The sequence below is a fragment of the Cucurbita maxima genome, unplaced genomic scaffold (genome assembly GCF_002738345.1).
Source record: "Cucurbita maxima cultivar Rimu unplaced genomic scaffold, Cmax_1.0 Cma_Scf00006, whole genome shotgun sequence".
Taxonomy (NCBI): domain Eukaryota; kingdom Viridiplantae; phylum Streptophyta; class Magnoliopsida; order Cucurbitales; family Cucurbitaceae; genus Cucurbita; species Cucurbita maxima.
This window is the reverse complement of record NW_019272022.1, coordinates 2,435,228-2,447,239: the sequence shown is the minus strand read 5'-3', so window position 1 is coordinate 2,447,239 and position 12,012 is coordinate 2,435,228. Positions and strand designations below refer to the sequence as shown.

The following is a 12,012-nucleotide window of genomic DNA, read 5'->3' as shown; positions in this document are numbered from 1 at the left end:
AAGAGTGAAGAAGTGGGCAAAGAATAATGAGAGAGGGAAGCACCAACCGCAAAGATTAGCTTTAGAGGCGTTTTTTAAGGGTTTTCCAGTTTTTCTTCTACAATACTGCTACTTCCAGAGCTTTTGAGATGATGATGGTGGCGCTGTTCTTCGTGTTTTTATATGAAACGATCCCAATTTAATGTTTTTCCAATTTTGTGTGCAACTTTTGAGAAAGTTTGGATTTTGTTTGAGGTCTCCCAACCAGCATTGTTTCATGATTAATCACCGAAAATGAAAGTGCACCGTGTGTCACAGTGAGGATGAGCATTCCGAGACGAGTGTCTTGGACGACTTCCTTTGAAATGGGTTTTTCTATGACAGTACTATGGTAGCACTAGTAAATTGGTATTGCCCCTAGCTCATGTGTCGGAGGTTAAATTATGCACCCACTATTTAAAACGTATGTCGTAAATAGTTTAGCATGAACACGAAAGAATCCGATGATCGACACATGAATCAGTTCCCAACGAATGTGTTTGTCATAAATGATCGAGATCAAAAGAAGAAAAAAAACAAGAGCAATAAGAAGAACAAGTACATATTATTAATATAGAGTTTGGAGTGCAACAATGTAGCTTAAGTTAGTTGGATGTTGTGACCATTTGTTTGTTACATTATTATTCCCAAACCCATAAGGGCCCCATCAATATATTAAAAACTTTATGTTATTATAGATAATCACATTAAATTGTACCAACCTTCATTTATTTAATTCTTAATATTTGAAATTTAGCTAACAACTCAAATATTTAAAATTCAAAGTATAACTTACTTAATTGAGATCAGTTTGATGTTCGATGATCTTTTAAAAATTTTTAGTTTGGAGCAAATGAGGTTTAGAATGTTGGTAAAGACACTAGGCAATCCATAGAAGTTGGACGTTTAAATATGTGGTATGTAATGTTTCTTTTCATGTGACACGTGAGTAAAGGAGGAACCCATGAATAAACCAAGACCACGTTTAAATGAGAGCAACCTTGGGAATAGGATGATGTATTAGAACGATACCTCTCCTGATATGATGTAATTCAGAGACGAACCAATGAGGAAGCTGATGGACACGTGATACCCAAGTAAAGGAAGAGTACTTGAATGAACCAAGACTACATCCGAATGAGAGCGGTCTTGAGTATAAGATAACTAATAAAGGCTTACAATATTTGAAAGTCAATGCATTTTTCTTTTCGATGGTTCATTCATAAGAACTTTAAGGATAAACGTGTTTTACAGTATAATTTTATGTCGTGGTCAGTCCGAATAACTAACATAGGTAACGTGGTTATGCCCGAGAAATTTATTGGGACAACAAAATTTTAAATAATTGAGAGAAGGTAGTGGGTCCCACTCACTCCAATTAAATGGTGTAGTTACAAATAATTATTATTACTTTTGTTTTCTTGTTATTTAATTAAGAAACTAATAGCTGCCTTTGATTTGAAGCATCAAAGTATTCATTTAATTACATATTAGCTCTCCATTTTTTGTCATATTAAATATCTCCATGCCAATAATTTGTGTTCATTAATTAATTTCCTTTTTACCCATCAGCTACATAAATTCATCTTAAATTCACATTATTTTTCATTTTTATATCAAAGTTTTAATTTTTAATTTTATACTCGGTGTCGGATCGTTTAATGGATTAAATTCTTTCGAACTGGAATTAAAAAAATTATAAAAATGAAAAAAAAATACATGTGGAGGAAGGACGAGGGCACTAAATTCATCTAAAAGCACTTGAAATATAACCAATTTCATGTGAGAAAGGCTTCAAACTGTGATTCACTTCAATATCCACCTCATCTTACCACCTTTTATTTCTTGGGGCACGAGCGGGTTCCCCACTTGAACGAAAAATGGATGAGGGGTGGAGAACATTTTAAATCGTTAAATAAATGAGATCAGGAACGAGATTATATTTACTGTCTCCATTTTGCCTTGTTTAATATAAATATATTCTCAAACTATATTAAAAAATAATTTAATTAATTTTGAAAATCTAATATATTATGGGTAGACTTTTTTTAATTGGTACAATATATTATATACTTTAAAAAAGGACTATTTGAAAAATTTTGAAGGCTTATTTGTAAATAATCAAATCATTGGGCCGAAATATTGGGCCGACGCTAGTGTCTCCCAGTCCACATACAAAAGCCCAAAAATCGTGCCGTACCCATCGGCCCATCCACTCCCACATCAGCGCCATTTCACCTCATAACATGTACTTTTTTTTAAATAATAATAATAATAATGGATAATCAAGTCTGATTTGTCTAGATTTTATATGTCGAATTAATTACAACTCTAAATTTTTCTAAATTTTATATTTGGGCGAAATTAATATTTAATTTTTTTTTAATGATTTACATATTTGATATATTTGAATTCCAAACTTATAATATATATATATATATATAATTAAAGAATTTTCTATTTAAATAGGGATTGAGGATTGAAAAATAACAATTTGGAAAAAAAAATTTAGTGGGCTTTTTTATTTTATTATATTAATATTAGAAAAGGCAAATTAAATAATCCATAAATTTTTTAAGCTAGACAATTAGTTATAAATTAATCTTACCTTCAAAAAAGTAATTATAAATTAATCAAAATATCTATGTATTAAGTATTATATAAATTATTTATAATGTGAAACGACCGTTAATCACATACCTCACGTGTTAAAAATTAAGGAGCCAAGTCAAAGTCAAAAAATAAACAAAAAAAAAAATCAACTCTTTGACTTGGAAATTATTCAACTCTTTGACTTTCTTATGTATTGTTCAACAATATCATAAATCATCCGATTATTTTATTTATTTTTCATATTAAAAAAAGTCAATCAAAATTGAAATTTTCGACTAAATTAACAAACTTTTAGGAATATTGTAATTAAAATAATAATTTTTATAAAGTAATTTTAGTGTTAGTTTGAAGGTGAAGTTCGAAAGTATAATGTTTCCATTGTCTTACTTTCTGAAATCAATTTCTATCTTGAGTTCGTTTAAAATTCAGTTACCCAAGTGTTTGAATTTGACGACAACTTGTAGAAATGAAAACTAAATTCTCGACGATTTACGTACCACTTCCAGTTTTGTTATTTTTCATTATATCATGATTAACACTCGAATTTAAAGTTCATTTTCGACTCAATGTTTGCTTCAAAATTTAAAACATGTTACAACTAGCAGAATTTCATATGAACGATGCCAGCTAGCTTACCTAGCTAAAAGTATTTTGAAGAAGAACCCTACACGATATATAGTCATTCGAAACATGTTTTTAGTATTTAAAAAATGTAAAGAGCGAATCTTAAATAAAAGATTCCAAACATGTTTTTATTACGTCTCAAAGTAAGTTAATCTTAAATATATTAAATCATTTCAAACATGTTTTTTTTTACATTTCAAAAAAAAAAAACGAACGTCGTATTTTTAATTTTATTTTTCTTTTTGTCAGGTCTAATATTTTATTATTTTTATTTAAAGAAAAAATATTAAATATTATTTAAAGGAAAAATATTATTTAAAAAAACATTACAAAACAATACACATATATACTTAAATATGTAATTCCAATAAGATTTTTTTAGTTAGTCACAATCAACAAAGTATCAATATTTAATTAAAACCCTATTCTAAAATTTTAATTAATTTAATTTATTAGTTTAGTATCAAAATCAATATTCTATACTTCCAGCCGAGACTTTACACTAAATAGAGTCTTCTTAGTTCGAGTCAGGTCTTAACTCGATCTTTAAATCTCATAAATTATCATTAAATTATTTTTGAACAAAAAAAATAGATTATTATTTTTTTACTCGATGCTAGACTATAACACGATCGGTTAAAATATAAATAATTAATTAAAAAAAACAAATTATGCTATTTGACCCAACTATGAAAGACTATATAAACACAAAGCATTTAATTGATAATTTAATATATATATATATATTTTAGAAAAAAAAAAAAAAAAAGTAGGTGCCTAATTTCTTCCTCCTCGTCCTTGTTTGGTAAACAATTATAGCCGTCCAAAAATCCTATCCACTAAACTAAGCTTCCACGTGGCAAGACAACAAGCAACCAAAATTGAGCAATTTGTATTTTCCACTGAAAAAAATCTTATCCATTTTGAATTCTAAGAAAATGCCACGTGGCTTTAATGGTTCTCTATTCCATCCCAACACTAAATTGAGGAGTGAAAGCAAGCCCAAACTTCCATCCATATCTACCCAATAATCCAACACCTTTATTTTTATTTTTATTTTTTCGAACTTTAAATTCTTTCAAATTACGTATAAAAAAAAATATCTACAAGTGTCGCACCCTACCAGAAGATTAAAATTTTATGAATTGATTGCTCAAAAGAATCATTTCAAACACGAAAAAGTAAAAAATTAGAATATAAATTGTTTTTTTTTCATCATTTATATAAAAAATAAATGGTATAATTTAGACGGAGAATATTAACATTTTTATTGATTTAACAATTATGGAAATATTCTTAGTATAAATTTAATTGACCTCACTATAGAATTTGATTATAATCTTAAAATAAATATCTTAGAATAAAAAAAAATCATTTTTGACCTAATTAGAAGCTAACATTCTTGTCAAAATAAAAATAATAATAAAAAAGATGTCATTGACTATATTCAATTTGAAGATTATATTTGTTAAACATTTAAGTGTGACGGATTATATTTCTATATTATTGGAATAGAGATTGCACGTCATTTATTCTAACTCACCGAATAAGTCAGTTGTGAAAAATTCAAATTTCACAGACAACGTCGGCGTATGATTGAACCTCGAGTCACGTTTGAGAGAAATATTTTAGAAAATATGAGTAGATAAATACATTAAAAACAATGTTATAAGCTAAAAACGATTAAACAACAATAACTTTGATAGAATATATCCGAAAATAAAAAATTCAAAACTTATAACATTTTGGACATAACATATAACATATAAATTATTTTAAATGCTTTTTTTTTTTTTTTTTTTTTTGGATAAGAAAAGGTAAAAAGAAAGAGAAATACGCGTCTTGATATTATTGCCACAGAAAAAAAGGAAAAAGGAAAAACAAAATGCCTCTGCCTAACTTGTCCTAGTACTACGCCTACCAGATGTTGACACGTGTCTCCATTCACATTGCCGACTCAATAGTTCGTATTTCATTTTAATTCGACTTTATTTTTTTTTTAATTTATTTTTCCATTTGGAATCTTTAAATGCTAAATATATCTATTGATTCCATATTCTTTCATCCATTTTAACTTTAATTTTCTAAAATTTTAACTCTTTTTTATTATCAAATTCTTATTTTATTAAAAAATTATATATATATATATATATATATATATTAAATTATATGTTTGTGTTAATAATTCTATAAAATTTAAATTTATTACGTAAATATGTTTAAATAGATCTTCAACTTAGATTATTTATTTATGAGATATAAAATTAAAATATTTACATCTAATCATTTAGATACCTAAACTTTATTATTTGGGAAAGTTGACTTTCAAAGTTTTTGATTTTTTTTTACCGAATAACTCAAAATTTTTAAAAAAATTATTGCTAATATTTTCAAATTTTGACGTCAAAAAACCAAAGAAATTTAGTGATTTTGTCGTTATCTTGACGGTGCATGCACCAGAATAAAGCTTAGCCGTACTCGAACCAGATAAGTTCAACTCAAAAACAATTTTAATTTCTTAAAATCCACGTGTAAAATTATTAATGGCCAGAATCTTAACTGGGTCCCACTCTCTTAACGGTGCCTCTCTCTATATAAATTCCACGCTCCACCAATCCTCGCAAGTTTCAATTCCTCTTCCGATTAAAAAATGGGATTGCATGAAAAAGACCCACTTTCAGAGCTCCGGCTGCCGCCGGGATTCCGATTTTTCCCCACCGACGAAGAGCTTCTGGTTCAATACCTCTGCCGGAAAGTCGCCGGCCACCACTTCTCCCTTCAAATCATCGGCGATGTTGATCTCTACAAATTCAACCCTTGGGATCTCCCTAGTAAGTCAAACAAAATTTTAAAAAAATAAAATCATTTCCATTTTTTTTCAAAATTAAAATTAAAAGCTTGATTTTTTTTTTTTTTTTTTTTTTTTTAAGGTATGGCTATGTTTGGAGAAAAGGAGTGGTATTTCTTCAGCCCGAGAGACCGAAAATACCCGAACGGCTCGAGACCGAACCGGGTCGCTAGCTCTGGGTATTGGAAGGCCACTGGAACTGATAAGGTTATCTCCACCGAAGGAAAAAGAGTTGGCATTAAGAAAGCTCTCGTATTCTATGTTGGGAAAGCTCCTAAAGGAACTAAAACCAATTGGATCATGCACGAGTATCGTTTAATCGATGCCTCCCGCAAAGTTGGAAGCATCAAGGTATGAACTAACCCCACGTTTTTTTTTTTTTTTTTTGTAATAATTTAGTGAAAGTTTTTGAATTTAGTTATTATTTAATTTCAGTTAGACGATTGGGTTTTATGTCGTATCTACAAGAAGAATTCGAGCGCACAGAAGTCATCGGCAACGATAACTAGCATTCCGAGCATGGAATGTAGCAATGGCGGGTTATCGTCGACATGTTCTTCGCCACACATCGACGACGTTCTCGAGTCATTGCCAGAGATCGAAGACCGATTCTTCAACTTGCCTAGAATCAATTCTCTTCAAACTTTACAACACCATCAACATTTGAGCTCCGCCAATTTCGACTGGGCCACCACCGCTGCAACCTCGTTCGAAGCTATCGGTGAACTCGCTCCGATGACTCAGTCCCAAGCTCCGGCTGGGTTTCTCAATTCCAATATGTATATTCCGGCCACCCAACCGCCGAGGAGTACGGCGGAGCAAGAAGTGCAGAGTGGATTACAACGGTTTCAGAACTTCGGTTGGATGCCGCAAAATTTCCCCAACTCCGGCGACGGTTCTGGGATCTGAAAATCTCCGTGGCCGGTTTGAACCGTGGTCGGTCTGGTTTACAAGAGTTTGTGTAGATAATTCTTTGGGCTAACATTTGGGGTTTGAGATACACGACAAAGGAAATATGGAAATGAAGTCCAAATTTTTATTACCATTTTATTTTATTTTATTTTGTAGTTTAGTTAAAAAAATAAAAATAATAGTTGTAAAATTGTTTTCTTTTTCCTTTTCTAATTTTAAAACTAAAATAAAAATAATTAACTTTTCAGAATAGAAAATTAAATCTTTTTATAATAATAATAATATTACTTCCCTTATTAATACATAATAAAATTATAAAATTTATGGAAATTTAAATATTTTTTAATAATTTATTTTAATCACTACTTGATTTGATTGCCCAATTTCCAAATATCAAATTGCCATTAAAAAAAATAAAAATAATAAATAAAGTTGAGGCCAAACTTGTAATTTCAATAGTCTATGGTGTTTTTTTCATGTGAATTTTGAAATTTTTTACATTTGGTTAAATATCACTATCACTTTTTGTTTATAATATAAACAAATTATTCGAAAAAAAAATTATTATATCAATTAACAAGCTCCGTCTTTTATATTTATTAAAAAATATATTAAAAAAATAAAAGTTATTATCTATGTCAACACAGTGTAGGTTTTTTTAGTTTCAGTCACATAAAAAATAATAAAAATAATGAATGGGTTCATACCGAAAAAATAAATGTGAAAACGTTGAAAATGAGTATAATAATAAAAAAATGGACAACTCGCTGATAGAGACAGTGGCAAAAAAAATTTGGGACCATTATAATAATGCAATAATGAGATTAGCAAAAATAAATAAATAAATAAATAAATTATAAGGCTAAACTAATAAAAAATATTTTCGATGCCGGTAATTTTGGATGAAAAGTGATAATACAATAAATTCGAGAATTTAAACCCAACTCACCTTAATTACCGGCAAATGATCCAGTTTGTTTGGATACGTGTTTAACGTGCAAATGATCGGGTCAACCTGACTCAACCTAATAGTGATTGTTTTCTTTTTCTTGCTTGACACCTCTTTCTCCCATTGCTTTATCGCCTTCTTCAATCTCTACTCTCGTCTCGGTCTCGGTACTTCAACAATTAGTAGCTTAGTTTCTTTGTGCTCTTCGGTTTTTAGTTCTTCCTACATCAAATATTAATATTTCTTCGATTCTTTGGGCAAACTTTTGAGTTCTTCGTCCTCCACACAACACATATTCCTGGACAGTTTTGAAGAGGTGAACAACTCGACAACCCAATTCAAAAATAGAGGGTTGGGTTGGGTTGGGTTACCTATTCAACCAATCCGAACTTTTGAGGTTGTCCAAATAAAAAAAAATTCTACCTGACCCAACACAACTCATGTACACGTTTTTGTAATTTAGGTAAAAAAAATAAAGTATTTAATAAAAATAACATTGATCTTCAAAACAATTCATAAATACCTTTAATTAATTAATTAAACCTTTTAATAATAAACACTATATATTAAATTTGTGTGTGCACGTGTTTACAACCATTAATTTATATAATATAGACTTAAATCATATCCAAATTTGAGTATTAAAAAATGGTTTAGAATTAAAATATTATAGTTGAGGATAAATAAACGTGAATTAAAATATTATAGTTTCTATGCATTTTGTGGGGCCAAGCGTGTCAGAGCCTCAATTTTGTCGTGTTTTTTTGTTTCTTCCATGTTTTTATCATCTTATTTATATTATTTATTCAATTTTTCTCTAAATATGGATGAAAATTATTATCTTCAATTTTTTTAAGTGTTATTTTTAAAAATTCAAGAATATTTTTGAAAAGCATTTTAATTTTTTTTTTAAAGTTAATAGAGTATTTTTAAACACTTTTTTTAAAAAAAAAAATAAATAAATAGATAAAGTATAAATAGGAATGGGAAGCTTGGAACTTTATTAGAACTCAAAATTACATAAATAAAGGAAAATTCCAATTTTTTTTCTTTATTATTTTAAAATTTGAATTAAATTGTTTCCTAGATAGCTAGATGCAAAATAATTGGTGGGCAACCTTCATTATGAAATGGTATCCCTAAATTTTTGGTGCCTACTACCTACCAACTATATAAGACAATTATGGCTTTAGGGGTGTACTTCTCGGGATAGACCGTGGTTGGTCTTGCTCGACTCGGTTAGCTCAGAATGAATAATTTGATAAATATATTATTTTAGTTCATAAACTTAAAATTGCATATAATTTATGACGTAAACACGTTGATAAACTAGTACATAATAGTTGAGCTGGAAGTCATATTTAGATGGTAAATTCAAAAAAATACACTTGAACTTTCACCAACTTTTCAAATACGACTTTTAAAATATAAATTTATTTGAAAATTTGTAAAATTAGATTAATTAAAGAGATTACTACCAAATCTAATTTAATTTTTTAATTTGATACCAAACACATGCGTTTGGTTGGATAAGAGGGTTAGGTGGGTGGAAAATTTTGAAAATAAGAGAGAAAAAATGACATAAAAATGATGATAATAATAATAATAACAACTTTTGGAGATGCCAAACACTGTTTCATTATAATCACAGAAATTTCTGGATGCAATTAATTCAACAAGTTTATGCTTTGGCTCTAAAGGGTTTTGTTTCATCTTCTTTGTCGCCAAACACACCGACGCGTAGGCTGTTTCATCTTCACAAGTTATGTCTGCCAACTATATATCGGAGATGTTCAAATCACTCGATAATTCAACTACTTTAAACTATTTAACTAAAATAATAAAAGTTGGATTGAGTTAGATTTAATTCTACCATATTTTTAAGATTATTATAAATATTACTAAAATTTAATGTTGTCAGTGTTAGTAATGCGTTGTGACTGTGTGACAAAAAATTTTAATTATAAAAAATAAAATAGTGAAATTTTATGAGGTCTAAAATGTAATTATATTATTTTTGGAGGACGAAAAAGCAAAGGAAATCGGGTAGATGAGCAAAAAAGCATCCGGTGCACGTGGGGGAAGAAACCACATTACGCATGCTCTTGCGTCAGTTTTTTTTTTTTTTTTTTTTTTTTACATACATACATATATTTGTATATTATATGTATAATATATGTATTTATTTATATTAACGGAGTGGAGAAGGGGACGAGGAATATAATTCCGTCGTTGACTCCATTTATTTAGCACTGTAGTGTAAATTTTGTCAAATAATATATAAAATAGCTTAAGAATTTAATCATATAAATTTGTAAAAAAATACCTCGTAATAAATTATATGCTCAATATGGTTGAACTAATATTTGGACTTATAATTATATTTAAATCACAATATTTTTTAATTATTTTATTTAACGCTCAAATTTAATTTATTTTTTAGATAAATTAAATATTTAGCGTAGAATTATTTTTTAAAAAATAAATCGAAATAGCAATTAATTTAACTCTTGAGATTAAGAGGGAAACAATTAAATTAAATTTGTATTAAATATCTATTACTTATGATCCCTTTTAAATGAATGGCTAAATATTTATTATTATTCTTATTATTTTAAAATAAAATGAATGCATATTTCAAGTGGAGAGAATCTTGCCTTTCTGGAAGTATAATTTATTATTTACGAAAATTTGACTTGTGCCTCCATTTTATAAGAAAATTAAGTTTAAGCCCTTCTTTTTTCTTTCTTTCTAATATTTCCTTTTATGGTTGAGTTATTTTACCAATAAAAGGTTTAATATAGCGTTTATACGACTCGACAACTTAACTAACTCAACCTACCAAATTTAAATTATAAAAATTAGATTGAGTTACATTTTTTTTTCGGTTTGGATTGGATTTAATGTTTAAAAAATTGAAATTTTGGTTCCATTTGTGAGTTGATATTTTTTGGTCAGGTCAACCTGACCAACCAAAAAATAGGGTTACGAATCCAACGAAACCCTATCTTACTTTTAAAAATATTAAAAATAATTAACCTTTGTAATTGATGTTTGTGATAGATTTTAATCATAATTTAATCTGTATGGTGAATAAGTAAATTTATAAAAATAATTTTTAAATAAATTTACAATCCAACCCATAAATAGAGGGTTAGATTGTAGACTGCATTCGTTTCATTGGAAGAAATGAAGAAGCTAACTCAAGATATACACTAAAATTCGACGTGGTCGTTGTCGCCATCGTGGGCGGTGTTTGTTCAGCCAAGCTATCTTTTTCACGTGATCCATTCCCAATTTGTTGGAATTGGGTTTTTTATAAATCCGACATAAAACCCAATCATCGGGCTAAAAAGAAAAAAAAAAGCAACAAAATTTCATTTTGGGTAGAAAAATCAATAGAAGAGATTCAAACTTTGTGTAAATTCATACCCTTAATGAGTTTTTCTTATTGTTGCGTGGTCGTGATTGTAATTGACTAAGCGATACTCGTGCATGATCCAATTAGTTTTGATTTCTTTCGGTGGCTTTCCGCCATAGAAAATCAAAGCCTTCTTAACACCAACTTTCCGGTTCCGTTCCGACAAAGCTATCACCGGCTTATCGGTTCCTGTTGCCTTCCAATACTCGGATGCGGCAGCTCGATTAGGCCGAGCTCCGTTCGGATACTTTCGATCTCGTGGACTGAAAAAATACCATTCTTTTCCTCCATAATTAGCCTTTGCTGAAATTTTCACCGCAAACAAAAAATTAGAAGTTGTTTAATTTTACGAAAAATCCCAGTTTTAGCCTCTGACGACAAAACTTACTCCGGCGAAAAACACACCTGGAAGCTCCCAAGGATCGTACTTGTACAGGTCAACATCGGCGATGATGGCCGCCGGCAAGGGCTGTGAAGTGGCCTTCTTCTTTAGTTAGTGAACCACCAGCTCCTCGTCGGTCGGGTGGAACCGGAACCCCGGTGGTAGGTTCGGCCGCTCTGAATCGGCCTCCGGCGCCGACTTTAATTTCTCCATATTCAATTTTTTTTAACCAAATTTCCCAGGCT

General features: G+C 29.4%; 1 protein-coding gene and 1 pseudogene across 1 annotated transcript; one reads left to right on the top strand and one right to left on the bottom strand.

The window, feature by feature from the left end:
• Positions 1-5,880: 5,880 nt before the first annotated feature.
• LOC111481256 (NAC domain-containing protein 72-like) lies at positions 5,881-7,148 on the top strand. The gene is made up of 3 exons (XM_023126659.1): positions 5,881-6,086; positions 6,186-6,454; positions 6,539-7,148. Exons 1-3 carry the CDS (start codon positions 5,906-5,908, stop codon positions 7,010-7,012), a joined length of 924 nt encoding a protein of 307 aa, XP_022982427.1. The 5' UTR covers positions 5,881-5,905; the 3' UTR covers positions 7,013-7,148.
• Positions 7,149-11,144: 3,996 nt separating this feature from the next.
• LOC111480886 lies at positions 11,145-12,012 on the bottom strand (annotated as a pseudogene).